General features: G+C 41.2%; 1 protein-coding gene across 10 annotated transcripts in view; it reads left to right on the forward strand.

The window, feature by feature from the left end:
• DYNC1I1 (dynein cytoplasmic 1 intermediate chain 1) overlaps positions 1-20,213 on the forward strand; it is a 191,130-nt gene that overhangs the window by 135,476 nt on the left and 35,441 nt on the right. For all 10 annotated transcript variants that reach the window (XM_035316836.1, XM_035316829.1, XM_035316830.1 and 7 more), the window contains 4 exons: positions 2,550-2,696; positions 6,920-7,033; positions 9,843-9,976; positions 13,327-13,471. In XM_035316836.1, the coding sequence (XP_035172727.1) occupies positions 2,550-2,696; positions 6,920-7,033; positions 9,843-9,976; positions 13,327-13,471 (540 nt within the window). The remainder of the gene's footprint in view (positions 1-2,549; positions 2,697-6,919; positions 7,034-9,842; positions 9,977-13,326; positions 13,472-20,213) is intronic.

Consider the following 20,213-nt stretch of genomic DNA (forward strand, 5'->3'; position numbering starts at 1 on the left):
CTTTAGCAGTTTATATCCTGACCATTCAACTGTATTCTGGGATTCTGAATTCAAAAACATTCTAACCATGAAAACACAGCATTTAAAAATACACCGTCCACTTGGCTACTTTGCCCGGCTTCAGAGTCTCCCAAAAGTTTGTTTCGGACAAACTGAGAACTTTGTTGTGGAATGACTGTTTGAATTGGGGTTTCTTAAAATACATGTGGAGCCTTGTAGCTGCTGCGGGGTGTACACAGTGGTGTAGCTGTACTATTTTAGAATCATCTCGCTATTTCACTTCGTGTAAGAATATCTGTCAGCTTAGTTATAAGGAATGAGCGGGGTTGATTAAAACAACTCATGAAGCCATTAAACAAAGAGATAAAATGTAGAACATGTGCTGTAGGGTCGTTTTAATTATAATGTATGGGGGTTCTGTGGAAACCGGATGGCAGCTGCATTGTAGCTGAGTTTTAAGTCTCTCTTAGCAGTACCAAAGTACTGTTAATCAAAGGTATGTTGTTTTCTTTTTCTTATGTATAAAGCTAATAGGTCTTTTGGAAATGGTGTTTGGGACCTACCATTTGTTGCTGCAGCTGACTGTAGTATATTACTGTGCTTAAGTGCTTAGACAGATACGGACTGAAACAGACAATTATATATACAAATCATCTAGTCACTAGGTGCTAGACTATATACCATCAGAGAAATGCATGAAGAGCTTTAGTAGAGAAGAGAAGGGATCAAAGATGTCAAATGAACACCCCTGAAAATTCAGAGAAAATGGGAAAGAAAAAGGTAGTGGCAACTTATGTCATCATCTTGGTGATTTTATTATTCTTGACTTTACTGGGTCAAAATACAGGATTGAATATATTGCTATATGATGTAAGTATTTCTGCTAGGTTATTTTAGCATAAAATCTGGCTTTAAACAATGGTTATCAGCCAGCCACATGAATTTCGTAAAAGCTATTTAAACAGCACACTTTGCTTTTTTCTTATTAACCTAGTTATAAACATCAAGAGTTAGCATAATTAATTCCAACCCTATTGGAAAGGCTATTAAATCTCTGGTGTAAGAGCTCAAACCAGTCTCTAGCTGCTAGAAATCATGACGAGGCATAGGAAAGCAAGATGACCGCACATCTGCCCACGTCAAAGTTTTAAAACTCCATCTACTCTTGCCAGAGACAGGATCTTCACCTAGGTAGACACTGGGTCTAGTTCAGTTTGGCAACTCCTGTGTTCTCAGTTCAACAAAGTTTACTTAAATGTCTGCAATGCTTTTTATGCAACTGAAATACAGTAATACAGTTAACCCTTTGTCACTGAATTAAATGGAATATGAATATCACCACTTCAGAATATCCAGTCATTGAACTATAACAAAGATTGGCTACCAACACTGGTTGGAAACGGTTAGAAAATGAAATTTTAAGAATGTGACCACTAACAGTGAATTTAGCTTTCTGACTGCAATTGCCACAGAAGTTAAAGTCTTGCTTTGTGGCTTGTAAGCATCACTGAAACTTCACATGGAAAAATGACATTTTCTTCTGTTTGCAAACTGTCTTTATTAGTATGTGAATTCTCTGGAAATTATATGAATACTGTAACTTTTGCTTTCCAATTTACATAAAACAGAGACAAAACCAGGACCAATTATATAAAAATGGAAAATAATTCCTTAAAAAGAGAGGGGAGGACTTGAAGGAGTTACAGCTTGTTGCTGTTGGCTGTAGCCAGTTGGCACATGAAGTTTCTGGGGACTGTTCCCTAGAGGACTTCAGAATTTGTATGTTATTTTAAAGAGACTTGAAGGAGGTAATTGGGACAGATACCAATCTCCATACTGGCTTGTGGAGCACCCTACCAGATGGCAACTGTTACACCAGTCTGGCTTCTCAGCATCCCCAGTTAAAGAAAATGTGCAAAGGCAACCCAGCTGTCATTAAAATGATGAAGAATTAAATTCTGCTCAAACAGCATAAAGGAAAGTGTGAGTCCCTTAGAAAAGAGCTTTTCTGTAGCAGAGAAATCAGACATTGATCCAACAATGAGACTGCTTGTCAGCCAGTGCTCTCAAGGCAGCACACCTCGAGGTGCACTTTGGAGGGCCTCTCACAGACTCATCTCAATTTGTTTGAGAGTTAAAATTTGGAAGATCAATAGAAGAAGCAGTCTCCCTGCTGAGAAATTGTGGGACAGAAGCCTCTGTTGGTTTGACATCTGGTTACTTGAAGTTCTCACTTTTGGAAAGGAAATGAAGCACTTTCCAATCGCTGTCATGGAGAGAGTACCTCAGGTATTTATCATCATGATAAAACTTAACCTATGGTTCCTATTTTTCCTAGGACCGATGGAACTACACATTTTAGGCTCAAAATTAGTTCCTTGCATGTGTCCTATTGGTTTAGCAGAATTATTGGTGTGCAAGGAATGCAAATAGGAGTCATGCATTGATTTCTAAACTACAAAACGCTAAGTACAACGTGCTTCCTTAAGGATGACTGAATATGACTGGCCATCTAACCCCTCTCTTCTTTTCTACCTGTTTTACTCCAGTCATCTGTGATGTCTGTCTGTTTTGCCCGCTTTCACCCAAACCTGGTTGTTGGTGGAACATACTCTGGCCAAATTGTGTTGTGGGATAATCGCAGTCACAGGCGGACTCCAGTTCAGAGAACTCCTTTATCTGCTGCTGCTCACACGGTAAGGATAAAAATCACCTCATCCTTTCCTTAGAGGAATTTAGTCAGCAGGGAAGTGGGGATATCTAGTTGTGTCTGTAGTGCTGGTAGCCACACAGATGCAAACATAAATTTGGCCCTTGAAGGGAAAGAAGTAGGTGAGGGAGATGTACAATCACCTACTGTGTTAAGCCATCACGCTTCGTATGGTCAGGTCAGGAGATTATCCTCCTTTCCAAGGAAGAGGGCAGGAGCAGTTACAACACTTGAGTGAGGCCCCAGTGTGCCACCACAGTGGCACTGTGAGTCTTGCTCTCCACTGCCTGTGCAAGAGAGCCAGGTTACTATAGGGACTGTGTGTCTGTCAGTCCAGCATGGCAGACAATTTGAATCATTTATTATTCTCAACTTGTACAAGAGTTTGTCTCTTGAAACAGGCTAGGCACCCACAGTGATCTAACTGAGACTGGTAAGTAGACACTTGAGCCTTTGAAGATTGTGAAGCAGTTTGCTTCTGTTTTCCAGTAGAGAAATGCATAAATTTTCTATTCCAGACAGGAATAGAAGATAGGGCAGAGCTTGCACAATGAGGGGCAGTTTGTTTCAAAAGAGTGACATGCAAGTGCATTTTGCCAGCACACAAAAATATCCGCAGATAAAGTGATGATGGCACAGGACTCTGGTCATGTCTGGGAGATAAACAGGCAGAGCAGTACAAAATGCTTGAGAATGAATAGTTTCTCCATGGTACAAAGATTGTATCTGTAGTAGAAGATGCTCTTACATTGCAAAATACCCATATTGTGCTGGAGGAAGAGAAAAGTCTAGGTGGCCTATTAAAGTGTCCTCAGTCTGGTATAGTGCTGAGCTCCAGTCCATCCTGCCCTGAGATGCTGAGCATCCTCGAGCTCTCTTCTTTGAGAGGTTGGACTCAGGCAATTTGTGCGAGCTGGAAGGTACTCTGTGGATGGTATACGAATCTCATCTTGGGACTGGGCTTGGGACTATTCCTGAGTGGGAAGTGGAAAAGAAAATACAAGAAATATTTTCTCTGAAAAGAGGAGAAAAATGTAATATTATAAGAATGTGGTAAAATGTGCAAGATTTCCTGAAACAAGAAACTGAACTACACAAAGCAGTCCGAAAGATAATAATCTTGTTCTAGCAGAGAGAAGGATCAGACAAAGTGATAGATCTTTTGCACCTCCAGCTTCTACAGTTGTGTGATTCTTATCTTTGGAATTTGCAGATCAAGGTTCAGCTTTTACTTGACTGTGACAACATAATCCCTGGAGTTAAAAGACAATGTCTAAAAGCCATGTCATATGAATTAAAGCAAAAGATTTGGTGTGGGGCCAGTATTATGATGGCATGTCTCTCATATTAAAAAATGACAGGTGTGCACAGATATGCTTAGTGGGCCAGTCAGTACAAATATTGTTCCCTAAATTTCCACTATCATGAATGTTGATGTAATAATCTAATGATCTGTGCCATGGGTTGCAACTTCAACATTGCTTTTCATTTCCCTAATGTTTTTGCTCATTTTATTGCCAGTAATGGTGTTCAATCTCCATGAAAGGAAATAGTCTCTTCTGGAAGTGCAATTTAGAGATGTAGTAGACCAGAAAACTAATGGCAAGAAACTGACTATCACTGAAAATTGAACAACTGGGACTCAAAATCTAGTGGAAAGAAAAGATTAATGGGAAGTAATTTGTTTACACTCAAAAATGTCTAAGACAAAATTGTACCTCCTGGAATTATATATTAAAATGGGTTTATTATTGCAAAAGGACAATATGTGATGTTTTGCTTTTGACAAATAAAAATAAATTACTTTCTGTTGTGGATGCGCACTTTATGTGCGGTCGTGGATTAGTATAAATAAGTGTTTATGCAGCATAACATGAGGAAGCATGATGTTTGTAAGGAGTGATCAGATTTTACAAGAAGAGTACTTACTTTATGTTCATATATAGTAATCACTTACGTAAACTGTAAATGAAGTCTTGGTTGCAAAAGGCTGACTTGAATCCTAGCTAGCTACCAAGTAAAAGGATTAAATTAAGACAATTCTGCTGTGGCAATGTTACTTTTTGCACTGCTAGATAAATGAATTGAATAGTCAGTTTTTGATTTGTACTTATGCCATATGTGAAAAAAATGATTTTTCTCTTTTCTTTCTCTCACTTTGTTCATTTGAAACAGATAGGTACGGTGCTATCTCTGACTTAAACCTTCCTCCAGTTTAGCCTCACTGATTGCTGCTTCGATTCACCAGGAAAGAGAATTCTACCCGCAGCTTACTCACTAATTTCCTTTCACACCCACCACACATCTGCACCTGGGACAACAGGAAATTTTAATTAGGACAAAACCCTTTTGCATGATGATTTCATTTCCAAAATAAATAAAAGCAAGCTGGCAGCAACCCTTTGAAAGGAAGGAGCCTGTTTAGACTTTCTGTTACATACAGTTGGTTGTCTTTTTCATCCATTCTCCTTAGGACTTTTCATTTCTGCCGTGAGTTTATTGTGCATGAAATTGATGGTTGGCAACCTTGATTAAAGCCAGACCTGGCACACAGAGGTGCTGCTGGAATGACATGGCTCGCTTTCTGCCTTCCCCCTAAATATTCGAGCTGCAACACTGGTTGCATTAGCTCCCTCCCACCCCTTCTGTCCCCATTGGCCTGCTGCAGGTCAAACATCCATTAAGAAACAGGACTGTAGTAATTTCGCACATCAATATGCACTAATCATATTAAGCACTGTGGTAATTAGCTCACCACTAGTCCGTCGTAGGAGGGAAATAACATGAGACATGTGACGGACAGGTTGGGGTTCCATGGATCATCTGATGTCCATTTGATGGTCTGGGGGGAAACCAGCTCCATAACAATCTTGAGAGAGAAAAAAAAAACAGCATTTAGAGGGGACCTTGTGATTTAGCACTCTCTGGTGTGTACAGGTGATGTCCGAGCAAAGGCATCGTTTCAGGAGCAATGGCCAATGAGTCCATCTTCGGCGTGTGCGCACATGCACTGTGCATTCAGATGTGACCTTTCTGCACTTAGAGGAAGGGACATTTACTGGGCCTGCTCTGGTATCGAGCCTGGCAGCTGGCCAGTGCTCTGAAGATTTCGCCTTTCATTACTGGCTACAGAGGTCACCAGCATCAAGGAATCTTAAATAAGTGCCAGTTCTGTCATTCATTTCTGTAGGACCAAACGCTAGGTTTCTAACCCTACAGGGAGTTTCCTTAGAAGCTCTGTAGGGATCTATGATAAGTTTGGTCCCGATTTTCTTTAAATAATGAAAATATTCGTGAAAAGATTTTATTTTATTTTTTTTTTTCCTTGGAGACACAAGTCTTCTATTCACCTGCACAAGAGGCAGAAAATCACTGTTTTTCTTTGGTGTATATGTCTTGCCCTTAATTCATCACTATCACTTGTACTGGTCAAAGGAAATTAAATTCCATTGTTCAGTCTAACTGATTATTCAGTGTGGAGATGGCTGAACTTGGACCATCCCTCATAGGTCACCATCAGATATCAGATGACATTTTAGGCTCAAAACGTTACCAGGCTTCTTGGAAAATGAATAGACCAAGTTTCATTATTGCATACTAAGTGGAATTCAGCATCTGTGGACCAACAAGATGATGAACCAGGTGTAACACCCAAAATTTAGCCATTCTACATTTGTAATGACAAATCTTAAAAAAGGTATATTGGCCAATACTGGAGAATGCTGATGGACTAGTTCGCATTTTTCTCTTGAAGTACATTTGCAAATATTTAGCATGCAAGCCAAATTCTGGAAAAGTTCAAGTTTTACACAGCTGCTTTCTTCAATAAAGTTTTCATTTTGATTCCATTTGGACAATTTACCTTTTTCTGCCAGTTATTTTCAGTGTCAGAAGCCATCAGCAGAATAATACATGTCCCTGTGGGTGAAATCTCATCCACATAATTCAGTATTTTCACAGCATTACTCAGTTGAGTTCTTTTATGGTGAAGAAAATGAATCTTTGAAAACATTTCCACCTCCATAACATGCCTCTTAAAAATTAAAAAAGAAAAAAGTTAAATTTTTATCTGGTAAAAGCTGAGTCCTCTATTTTCTAGGCATTATGTGACTACTTAATCGTCCTTTACAATGACATATGAAATGCTAGAAATGTGTTTTTGAAGATGTGAGAATGTCTCTCTGATTTCCAGTGTTAATGTGTTTCCAGCACCCTGTGTATTGTGTCAATGTAGTTGGAACACAGAACGCACACAATCTCATTACCGTCTCCACGGATGGCAAAATGTGCTCCTGGAGCCTGGACATGCTCTCAACTCCACAGGTGGGTCTGTTTTCACCTATACAGGAAAAAAGCAGCTTCGGTAGAGCAGGATACCTGCTTAATGGAACATAGCTCCTAAAAGCCAAAACCTCACATCCTATACAAACTAAAACCAATGGATGCACTTGAAAGAGTACAGCTTGCTTCCAGCAGTCTCTGCTAAGAGCCAAAACCCATTTCCTTTACCACAAATCATGTAATTATTGTAATACGTTAATACATAGGTCAGTTTCAAGTGAAAATGAAATAATCCGTTTTAAAGCACGGTAATTACAGAAGTCGCCTGTGGTATAAATTGTACTTACTCTACAGCATTGTTTAACAAATATGGACTAGATTGCACTGCTGCTGAACATACCCTAGGCACTCGTTTCCAAGGCACAAAAGTCAGAAAGCTTAGTTTGTTGCCTGCTTTCAGTAGCCAAAGGAAAAAACAATGCAAATCAAAAGTTTTAGAGCTAACTCCCCCCTCTGGAATGTTTATTGCTATTGTCTACCTCCCCTCCCCCCTCCCCTTTGTATCAGAAATGAAAGGAAATCCAAGAAAATTGTCCAAACCACTAGTGATTATAATAATGGAAACTAAACAAAGAATCTGATGCTAAAAAGGCTCTATGGAAATCATCTTTAACGTGTTATCTTTTGGAGTAGTACGTTTTCTGTTCCAACCCATCATTCATTTTTTACTTCTCTTTTCTTAGAAAAAAAGTATTTTATTACTGTTTTTATTAAACAGCATAGGATCGGATCTTGTTTCAAAATGCTGAGTAGAAACTCCTTTTAATGATTCCATTAATCATCCATTAATCACTCATTAATGTGCAATTACTCTTATTTGCTTTTCAGTGTTGACACGGAATGTGGGACTCCACTCTCCTAACCTTATCTGTTTAAAGGTCCGTGTCAAGTCCAAGCTAGTCATCTGAGTTCCCTTTACAGTTAATGCAAAGAGAGACTAGGCACTTACAGAGGACAGTTCCTCCCATCCCAGTGTGAAATACCATTTTAGATATTCTGGGTTACAGAACTGTCAAATCGTAGGCTGTAAGTTGGTTCTGGAAGTCATCCCATCTAAACCCCTCCTCAGAGTGAAGCCAACTTCAAAGTTAGATCATGTTGCTCACACTCCTCTGAGACAACATTATGGGTCTGGTAGTTGTGTCCCGGAACTATGAGAAACCACTGCACTTCTGGAATAAAAGTGGAGGCATCTAAAATGGTCCAGACATCTGTGTTTAGGCACTTGAATCCCTTGCCCCATTTCTCACTTAAACATTGCAAAGATAAATCCCACCCATATGTGTTCACTTCCTGGAGTACTAGATTTCGAGTGAGCGATTTGTGAACATCTCAGTTCCAGAACTTCATCACCCAGATGGAATTTCCCAGCTCCAAAACTGGCTTTCAGCAAGGCTGGGAACACACCCCACATTACGCTGAAATCTGGCGCATGGCTCGTGGTGATCTTGAAAAGCAAGGCCCAGGACTTGATGTCAAGCTACATGCCATAGCTTTAAACTGGGAGGAGTAGAGTGTTGCTGATTTGTGTCAGTATGAAACTTTCCAAAGACACAGGTCCAGAGAACTCATGCACAGCCACCGTGTAGGCACAGGGAGGAGAGTCCACCACAGTATCTGGACATATCTAAAGAGACGCTAAATGATGATCTCACCCCAGAAGATTTTTGCAGAGATATACGGCCCACAGGTGCTCTGCGAATGCATTTTCCAGGTCTTATTTTGCCTTTTTAATAGAAACAAATGTATTTGAAAGAAAAATATAAATCAAGCAGGAGTTTCTCTGTGGATTTGCAGCCCTCTTCTCCCACAGGGACACCCACCTTCTTTAGCTACAGAAAAAATCCCTTCTAATAAAAATGCTGCAGTCTTTAGCGCAAGAAGAGTAGCAGGTTAGGCATTATAAACACAGAAAACATACGCACTAAAATAGCTTCAAATGAAAATTGGTAAATCATCCAGCCCCTTTGTGGATTCTTGGGTTACACCATTTGGGCTGCACAACCAAAAAGCTTAGGGTTGTGCAAAATCTGCTCAAAGCAGACACATCTTGTGACAGCCGCAAACTGCTCACACTGGTTGTACTTGCAATAGCAAAATGGGCATGCTGATTTACTTTGAGATATAGCTAGAAAATAATAATAATTTTAAAAAAGTAAATATGCTTGCTGGCTTGTAGTTTGATGTTGAGTTCTAGAGAGAACGTTTGTGGTTACCTCAGAAAATCCCTGAAAAACAATGCTTAGAGTGACAGGAGTGATATGACCCTGACTTTTTAAAGTTGTTCTGCAAAGTGACAAATGTCACTGATAAATGCCTCAGGTGCACATGACATTACATGTGTTTCCTGAAAAACAGCTGATTTCAGAAATGTTTGTAAATAGAAGGGTATTGTATTTTTTATTAGAGCCTGCGGCTGGCAAGTATAACCATTAAGGTATTATCTTTAGTTTCTGCACCATTACATTTTAAATTCTCACCTGTCATCTCTGCCTGATTTACGATGATGTAGCAAAGACCAGTGCGTTGCAGCTGCTCTGAAACACATGACAGACAGTGGCAGGGATGGCAGGAGTAGTGCATCCTCGTTTGAGACATTGCATCTTCTTGCTACGCCCTGTGCAGAAACCAAAATTGTGTGACTGGGTCAGACAATTTCTTCTTCCCTTCCTGCTGCCCTGCATAACATCTAGAACTGATTTAGAAAAAAAAAAAAAAAAAAAAGGAAAAAAAGAAAAACAGCCAAAGAAAAGGACAGCTGTGGAATAATAATGAAGCCTTGTTTTGATAGGAGAGCATGGAGCTGGTGTACAACAAGTCCAAACCGGTGGCGGTTACAGGAATGGCCTTCCCGACCGGAGATGTCAATAACTTCGTTGTTGGCAGTGAAGAGGGAACAGTCTACACAGCCTGCCGGCATGGAAGGTGACTTTCAGCATTTTGTACTTCTCTGACTCTGTCTGTGCTGGCATGAGGTAGCCAAGTGTGTGTGGAGGGTGTTTAGATTTTTTTCTCTTGGATCAACAGGATCTGTGCTGCTCTGCTTCGCAGGAGAGGGATGGGAGCTGCCCAACTTCGCGCATCGGTGTTACGGCTCTTTACACGGGGTGCTTGCCGCAGGCTCCCTTTGTAGTCAGTGGGAGCAGTAACTGCTGGGAAGGTCTGATTTCTCTCACCTTTTTCAGACATCCTCTTGAAGCAGAGATGACTGGCACCTTCGAAATGCCTCCTTCTCAGCCGCGATTATAACGGAAGTCTAGACAGCTGGCTCAGGTGTAGCTGTCTCAGTCTGGGCAAGTTGAATCAGGCCCTAAGAGACAGTTTTGTTGTGGGGTAATCAGGCCTAAACCACTTGTAAGAGATGGTAATCCGCTTTATTTTTTACCATCCTCAGCTTCATCTTCAGTCTCCACAGGCAGCCAGCAGAGAAAAGCCACCATGGGCATATATATCTGTGTGTGAGAAGCATAGCAAGGCACTTGGGGCCCAGTGCATGGCCACCTCTGGAGCCAGACCAGAGACCGAGCTCTCGGCAGGCAGTTTAGAGATGTCCGATGCCCACCCTCTCCTGGAGGGCAAGACAAGAGCAGTGTCCCATCATCTGGCTGCAGTCCGAGCTGGTTTTTTTTTTTTTTTTTTTGGTCAGACATAGCCTCAGCCTGCCATGCAGACACATGGGCTTGAGCAGACCCTCTCCCAGGACTGAGACACCGTGCTCCCTCACACAGTGTAGTTGTTTAATGCTACAGCTAGGGTCAAAAGTCTGCCCTTGTCCCCGAAAATCCTCCCTGGTAGAGGCAAGCCAGAGAAAAAAACACCAGGGCAGAGCTAGTCTGCCTGCCCAGGCCAGCACTGAGGCCAGCAGTGAGGATGGAGCAAGCAGTGCTGCTCCAATTTTCCTGGGCATGCCACACTCAGGTGTGTGGTTGACTGTAACCTGTCCTGGGGGGCTAGCTACAACCCTGAATGACTGAACTGCTCTTTCTCAGGCTCTTGAATTTGTATGCATGATTTTTTTTTCTTGTCTGACTACACCAAGGAGGAGGCTGTTAGGATCATTGTTTCCCAGGGCATCCTTTTAACTCAGACACAAATTTTACCTCAGTGTTTTTCAGGAGGGTTCAGCCTTACAGTATTTTTGCTCTTCTGCCCTAAATTTCTGCAGATAACATGTCTGACTTGCCCAGGCAGGCCATTAATACAAGCCTTGAAAAAATGACCTGGGAAAATCTTAGTCTCTCAAATATTTTCTAATAGCATTTGTAACGATGGCTGAAATACTGTTCTTCCAAGTATAGATACATCTCCTAATGACAAAGATCTGAGTGCTGTGCTGTTCAGCCCTGATCTTCTCTCTGCTTCTAAGGTGCAAATCCACATTCATAATTTAAACAAGTTCCTTATTCTGCACCCTGTAAACTTTTTAAGGCTGCAGTTAAGAGCAAGAGCCTCTCACCACAGGCCATGCAGAGATCAATTCCTTCTGTTCGCTGCAACGATCTGCAGGATGCTTGTGTGCTCTCTTAGCTTCTGGTAGCAGTTTCATCCTCTGGGACACTTGAGTGGCTTCCGTAAAGAACAGACTTTTTCACTGATAGATTTAAAGCTGAACCCTCACTTCTGTAGTTCGCAATATTCTTTGAATTCCTGTTTTATCATAGTCCCCGTTTTGGTTGACCAAATAGGCATTGACAGTGGTTTAAACAGTGGTTTAATATTGTAAGGCTTCTATTACAAGTTCCTAAAGTTGTACGATCGCAGCTTTACGTATATTTTCTTCAAAATATTTTTTATATTAACGTGTTTTTTTTCTTTTTCCTACTGACAGTGTTGCAATATTGTGTCTATTTAGGCATTACACTGGTAGGCTGTGTGGTGGCTGATGGTTTGAATTAGTCTTGGGCTGCTGGGATAAATGAAGCATGCCCAAGGGCATTTCTCACTTCTGATCTTTCAAAGGTGCCTGGTTTGTTCCTCACAAGAGGAGGAAGGTGTCAGATCCTCTTGTTATTCCACCTTTTTAGCAAACCTTCTGCTGACCATCAAAGAACACGCTCTTAGTCCGTTCCCCCGTCTTCCCTAAAGCTTTTTGCTGTCATCCCCATTTTGTTTCCAGAGGCCCGTGTGTTCCTCAGCACAGCACTGCAGAGAGCCATGGTATTCTGGAAAAAGGGCTGGCAAAGCCTAGCAGATACGTGAGGTGCACTTGGTGCTTGAGAAGTTCTCATCCCACCAAGTCTGTGGCAGGCCAACAGGGATGAAACAAGACATGTTTTGTACCAAGCACCTCAGGCACACACGCCAGCAGCACATGCTGCGTGGGCTCCAGGGGGGGCCGAGGGAGACCAATGCGCCCATGGCCAACGGGAGAGGCTGGGGACACCACTCTGGTGGTGCTGCTGAGTGGGGTCGGACCGGCCTCCCTCAGGGCAGCTCTTCAGCTCTGGGGCCTCTGTATTCGGGCTGGCAGCCTTGGAAGAGCTGTGGCTATTTTTAAAGCCTTTTCTTCCCTTTGCATTTTTTGTATAATCATGTAACTAAAAAGGTAGTTTCATCACCCCCCTTTCTGTGTACAGTGTGAGACAGAAGTGACAACCGATTTGGCATCATTTGCTTAGAGGAAGAACAAAATTGCACGTGTTCTCTCTTACACAGAGTTGTACTTTTTCTTCCTAATAACTATTCCAGCCTCATGCTGGTGAAATGCACATCTTCCCATGTTCAAGTTAATGACTGTGATACCTTATCATGCGAATAGTTCCTTCATATTTTGTGAAAAAGGATTTGCTTCCGAGTGACTTGACTGACTGCTGTGCAGTTATTTTAGATATTTAAGAGAAAAAGAATTGCAAATTATAAGTCATTAACATATTTGCATTTTTATTTTAATGGTTATTCCTTGTAATAATGGTATACTCAGATGTATAAGCTGTAGTGTAATTATAATTTCTAATTATTTTATAATTATACATAAATGAGATTTCATGCTATAGTAGGTAGTGTATGTAAATGTGAGTAATGTAATTCTTGAGAAGTGAAGGGAAAATATCTCCCTGTGCTGGATCCTGAGTATTAATTGTGCCCACAGCAGTAAGCCTCTGCAGGCAGAGGCCTTACTGAAAGGAGAGTGCTCTATAGGTTAAATGGAGCTTTAAAAGGAACAAAAAAAAGATGAAAAACAAAACAAAACAAACAAACAAACAAACAAACAAACAATAAAAACAAAAAAACAGATGTTAACTCACTCTGAATGAAAATGTCTCTTCTTCCTGCAGTAAAGCTGGCATTGGTGAAATTTTTGAAGGCCACCAAGGACCTGTCACGGGAATCAACTGTCACATGGCAGTGGGCCCAATTGACTTCTCCCATCTCTTTGTCACATCATCATTTGACTGGACGGTGAAGTTGTGGACCACAAAGGTAAGAAAAGAAAACTGTGATGTGGGGGGTAATAGAACTTGTGAAAATGCCATTGTCAGAAATGTTTCCACTGAAATTCATTCACTGAAAGGCTGTGTTTAGAAAAGGCATAGCGATATAACTGTAAGTGAAATGCATACCCAGTGTAACTACGTCAACCATGTTTGCCTGGAGCCTACCCTATAAAGGTAGTTTCAGCTGGCTTGCACTTCAGTATTAACCCTAGTACTGAGCAGTTTCACTAGGGAAGGAGATTAGGATGTCTTGTAGTGGCAGTCATCAAACAATCCATCCAGCACGCCTTGTGCAGGCTAAATTGCGAGACTAATACTGTGCACCATGACAGTGCAGCAGCAGGAGCATTTTCTTCTGATGAAGCAACAGGGAGGCACACGTACGACTTAATGCAATCAATATCCATCATGAAATTCACTGCTGTAGGAGGTTGTGATAGCCAGAAAGTATAAATCATCCCAATGACATTAGACACTGATGGCTGGAAGCCGGGAAGAAATACACACTGGAAGTTACATTCATGACCTCCATCAATCTGTTACTGACTGCTCTGTGGATGCGTCCACACGACCTCTTACAGGGAGAGCACTGCGAACAAGGGAGATGAAGCTTTGAATACCCACACCCCACAGAAGTGTATGAATATAGACTAATGACAGAGGGACTAAAAACTGCAGGACAGATTAAACAGACCAACTTCTTTCATTGTGCTGAATGAAATACAAGGAGTAAAATTCTAAATATCTAAGTCATCATATTTATTCATATTTTTTCTTTCCTGAGTACGTGCTATTAGTTGCTCAGCAGTGTTTGCTGTATTTTTTCCATTTTTTATAGTTATTTTTGTCATACGCCAGAGTAGAGAATTGCCTTTCAAATGCCAGGCTTTTGTCTTCATCATGTTTTCATGTCTGTGTTTGGTTCACATCTTGAGCTGCACCCGACAGATTTCCAGCTTTGGAAGTTGACCCCAGCCAGGAAATATCTCAGCGTGTGTTCCCCAAAGACATCAGGGCCTGGAGATGCTGGGACAGATGCTCAGCAAATGTAAATCCAAAAGTGATCAGAAAGGGCCATGTGACAGCCTTGTGCTGAAAACAGAAGCACAGTTACCTAGATAATAACTTGAATTAGCCTCTGTAGTAGGTTCATAGTGCATTTGTTAACAGTCTGATCCAATGTGTATGCTAACTAACAGGTATCTTTGCCTGATGAGCAATGACCACAGCTGACAGTTTTGTTTGAGTGTTACGTTTTAGCAAACTTGTAAGGAGGAAGGTGCATGATTTACCTAACTCATACTAGATACATCAGTGGACCCAGCCTTAACCAGTGCAGAAGTGATCCTGGGGGATGGTCATTGGTGGTAAACATTGGAAAGGGCTGCAGGATAACCCAGTGATAGAGAGCTGGTAAGGCTTGGGCTGGTAAGGCTCTTGGGTGTCTGAGACAAGGGAGTGCTGGGCAGTGGTAACTGGGGGCAAGGGAACATCAGATGGTTGAAGCTGAGGCTAAGTAAGGGGAAAAAAATCTGGGAGGACTGTGTGGAAGATGAGAGGCTGGTACTGAAATACCTGTACTCCTAATGTACATGCCCAGAAAAGTCTATGATGAATATCAAAGCCGCAGCTTGAGGCTGAATATGTCAATAAGGATCTCATCCATCTGTCGCTTAAATGAAATTATATTAAGGAGTAAGAAGGCTTTTTTTTTATTATTTTTTTATTTTTTTTATTCTGAACTCCTGGGATGTCAGAAGTTAGTGGTAACACTAACACAGCATATTTTGGACACAAAGATGCTGCAGTTAGCAGTACAGAGTTAGCCTTGTGGAAGAGTTCAGTGCCAAAATGGTTGGGTCAGATGCTGTTCAATACAGTCAGTTTTCAAAGAACCAAACCATTTAAATTTCTAATACCTATCAGGCTGTGGCTCGTCTGGCAGGAGGGACTTCCTGAGAAAGCTGCTTGACCTTGCTGATGTGAGCAGGAGTGGGCATGTGACACACCACAGCACCACTCAGCTGGAAGCAGTATTATTGCTGTATTGGATCCATTGCTTGCTTCTGGAGCAGGTTGGAGCAGCAGCAGCTCCAGGCTGCGGCACTGCTAGCTACTGCCCTGTGAAGACATACTCTGAGGCACTAGACAAGTTCTTGAAATGTGATGAATGTTTTCTTTTTCTTCCAATTTGATTCCTGCAGAAATTTCTTTCCACAGTATCTCTTGGCTGGAGTGAGTACATAGTTAGGGCTCTCTCTGTTCCATTTCCACAGTCAGGGGCCAGTTGATCAGTGGACTTTGAATAAATCCATCAGCACATTTGATTATCTGAAAAAAATAGTGGATTAATATGAATCTTTGAGTACTACTCTTGGTTTATAAGACTTTACTCTTTTTTTTTTATTATTATTCCTTTGGTTTCTTATTTGTAAATTTAATCTCTCTATCAACATCCAAAGCCGTGCTGCTTTCCGGCTTCTACCAGTGTTGTCTACTTAATCCTGTGCACATTATCCTCTTTGGTCATGAAATTCAATTCCTTTCTGTTTCACAGGTTCAGAGTCAATGTCCAATTGTAAAGTGAACCATAAAAGCTCTGTGTTTATATTGTCTATTGATGTGGTGTAGCACCCTGGGGTGCTTACAAGAAAGGCACTTTCATAGCAGGCATTTGACTGATGGATTGAAAGCCCTGTCTCCCTTAAAAACTCTGGATTGACATTTTATAATCTGTTTTTGCAGTTAACACATTTTCCATCCCAACTGCAGTTCAACGAGCTGACTGAGAATAAGGTTTTCGCTAACGGAAGAGTGAAGGTTTTGCAGATAACACTAATAAAAGGTTCCTGTTATCACCCGTCATATTAGCCAATAATTAGATCCTTGGGTAAACAGTAAGCAACTAGAAGCAGTAGGAAGAGAAAAGTAATTTGCAAAGATAGTCACTTGATAGCCAGGGCATTACCTGGTTCCTGCTGAAGTCAATAGGGCTTTCAGCCTGAATTTGTGGTATACTACATCAGCGAGTCTGGGATGCAGAGCTGTCAAAGGAAAGTCCTGATGTGAAGTGTCTGTGGAGCTCTGCCCCTAATTAGGTATCGTTTGTACGACGCTTTGAAGAGGTAAAGTGCTAAGTGGAAATGCTAAGTGTTGCTAATTAATTAAGCACTAATCCTCATGAACGAATAGCATGAGGTTAAATAATGAAATGTAAGTATTGTTATTATTGCAGCAATTGCTATGTGGAGTGGGAATTTTTAGATATTGTGTCAAGGGACAGAAGCTAGCTTGGAATTGTTAAAGCATAGCAAAACAAGCTAGTTTCAGCTAATGGCTAGAAAATGGCTTGTTTGCTGCTGAGGGAGTTAATAAAGGTCTGGGTAAAGAGGTGGATTTTGTTAGTTTTTTTCATCCTTCACATATCTCATTTGTCTCTTATCCTTCCATTGAGGCTAGGTGCTAATAACTGAGTGTTTCTCCTAATGTGTCTAATATCTAAGTCATACTCAGGTGGGCAGCTGACCAAAAGAGAGATTGGAATAACAGTAACAGCATTGCTGTCTCCCCATCCATGCTCATTTCCTTCTTGCCTAATGCTAAGTAATGGTGCCAAGTGTCATACTCAGAGGGAGGGATGGAGATGAGCAGACTGGTAGTAGGACCACTGCATAACCATCAGCAAGGACTAACTGAGCCAGAGGACGTGTGCCTTCAGCAATAGACTACCTACTTTTGTGTCCCTGCTCAGTTTTGCCTTTCTAGCATGTGCATCAGTGGTATCTCCTTCCTCCTGGTCCCCCTCCTTTGTCTTCTCTTTCTTGTGGTGTTCTCTTTTGAGGACTGCAGCCTGTTGTAATATTTGAGAAACCACATTTTAAACAGAAAAAAATCACAGTCTATGTGTCTTATGTACATTTCTGTACCTTCAATATCTTATCTGTTCGCTTGTTATCTTGGTATGAATCAGTCCTCCCGATTCTTGGAGTAAATGATTTTACCTTGCACTTTCATACCTACCAGCATAAGACTTCAAACTCCATTTGAGTCTAGAGGTTAAGCATTATCTCCTTGGAGGTCAAGCCTTTCGCTAGAACAAAAAGAAGCAAATGTGGTGCTGTTGTCAAAGACTAGTAGGAACTTTAGCTATGTTCCCCAAACCCTTCCCCAAAAAGCCTGCCTGATAGGAACTGATAGGAACAACTTGATATGACTTACTGTGATGAAAAATGGTATCGCAAAATGAATCAGAGCATTACGTGATTGTGTGGATTAGTCACCAAGAGAACAATTCACTCACAAATAGGCAATTTTTAAAGTTTACAGGGTCAGGCTGTCACTTTTTGAAGATTAATAAGTTACTATTTTTTACAGTACAAATGCCATGTATCAAAATACCTGGTTACTGGCTCAGATATTTTCCTGTATAATTTCAGTCATGTTAAGCGGGTGAGTGAGAGCCTCTTGTGTTACAGATAGCATTGCCTGAAGTTAAAGATCCACATAGAGATATACTTAAATACTATTCACAATAAAAGGACAGTGGATTTAGTGAACTATTGCAACATCTTGGTGAATTCTTCCTCATGCAAATTGTTCTTACTTCATATTGGAAGTGATGGGATTAATGACTTAATGTAGTGAAGACCATGGTGGGTAATTAGAGTTGATCATTGATTAGAGAAACTACCATTAGTGGTTAATAGTATTCCCCTGTCTTACAGAAGATGTTCCTCTTCCAGTGAATGTGCAATTATTTATGAAGAGCTCCACGAGAGCATCCTGTAAGCCTGTGGTTTGGGCACCGAGCCATGCTGCAAAGGACTGCCTGAATAAGACTTGAACATGTGTCTTCCCTAAGGGGAGGAAATGCTGTGATGATCTTGCCATTTTGCTCAGAGCTGTATCTTGGGTCTATGAACAACTATGGATTTGATGAAAGTAGGATCTTCTTGGAGTAAAGCTTTGATTTTAATGTGCTGACACTTCTTGATGAAAACCAGTTTTGTCCACTTGGGGCCAGCCCTGCTTCTCCAGTCTGTAACAGGATCAGACTGGTCTCCATACTGGTGAAATGCAGAGGTTTCATAAAGGATCTGTCTGAGGCCTTGAAGTGGGTGCTCCTAGGTGAAACTGCACAGAGGAGTTGGGGGAGGGTGGAAGTGTGTGGCTGAACAGAACTTTTATGTGATGAGATCCTTGATTCCTAATTCTTGCTTAATGAAACACAAAAATATTTTTGGACATTATCTGAGATATTATTCATATACCTTATCTTGCATACTCAAGTAGACTTGATTCAGACTCAGTTAAAAACTGTCTTGAACCTGGTCATTCTTGACATTATTTTCTAAGCTTTCCTAAATTTGTTGGGCCACATTCAGTCTTCTTATATTAGCACATGAGGTACTTTAGACCTGTCTTACTGCATGTTGGAAGTTGAATCCTCTTGGATCCTTTATTATTTAGGATTTCCATACTTTGGTTTCTTACACTGCCACTGGAAAGAAGTAACTATGGTGCATCCATTTTAGACATTTCTTGGAGGTACCACCATTACTTCTGTCCATGGAGAAGCCAAGGTCTGGCAGCTATATAAACAATTGGCTGTTGGAGCTTTTGGTGGTTTTCTTGCATTCAGACAGCTTCAGGTCTTATCTAAACTGTCAGATGTGGCAGCACTTCTGAGCACCAGGGGCTATCTTCTTATTTGGCTTCTTGCAAACCACTATCAGCAAGGAATCAGCTTCTTTATCCCATGCCACATGGACACAGCTACACCTTGATTCTGCAGTCAGAAAAGCTAAAATACAAGCTGAAGGAAGCCAAGGGGGTGTGTGCTCTGAGCAGATGCTTAAGCAAACTACAGGGGTATCAGGACCTCTGCCTTTCTACACCTAACACCCTGCTGAATCTGAATGCAACCGCAATCTGTCTCTGGTGCCATGGTGGGTTGGTCATCTCACAAGGGCTCAAAGAGTTTAGGGAGGCATAAGAAATAACTTCATGAGGAAAAAGATGAAAAAAAAAATAATATACTGTGAGGGAGACCAAACCTTTAGTCTATTGTGGGAGCACATAGACTGAATATAGACTGTCCTTTCTGTTTTCTTCTCTCCCTCTCTCCCATTTGTTTTGGTGAGGATCAAATGACTAGCTCAATGGACTACTTAACCCTTCTTATTTCAGATACCTGGCTGGAACAGTCCCCCCCTGCTGGATTACAACATGGAGCTTGTTTTTGAATCTGCTCATAAGGCTATCACTTTCCTTTGACAGCACTACTTTTCCAGCGCAGGCTTTTTCTGTTTGATAAAAGCAATTAAAATGACTAATCTGATTAATCACTGTCCAAATGCTAATTTTATCTGATTATAGGGGAAGACAAAGGATGATAAAATAGTATGCTGAATTTCATGGAAATGGTCTCCCTGTGGTGTGAGTTCAGAATTTTGAGTTTTGTCCAAAAACAAGGCAATGAATGAATTTGCTTCAGAGCTCACTTTCTGTCAAAAGGCCAAGCTGACTTGGGGAAGAGGGTGGAGCTGCCTGTTCAGACAGGATTTTTTTAGTTTTTGCCCTTTACCTCTGGAGCCAGAGGTCTGGCTCTCATCCAGCTGTACAAAAAAAGAAGATTATGGTATTTTCTAGGTAATTTTAAGGAGCAAAACCAAAGTGAAGTCAGGTGGCTTGAAACCAACCCCAAGTTCTTCACATGAAATTTTTCT

The sequence above is a fragment of the Oxyura jamaicensis genome, chromosome 2, assembly GCF_011077185.1.
Source record: "Oxyura jamaicensis isolate SHBP4307 breed ruddy duck chromosome 2, BPBGC_Ojam_1.0, whole genome shotgun sequence".
Classification (NCBI taxonomy): domain Eukaryota; kingdom Metazoa; phylum Chordata; class Aves; order Anseriformes; family Anatidae; genus Oxyura; species Oxyura jamaicensis.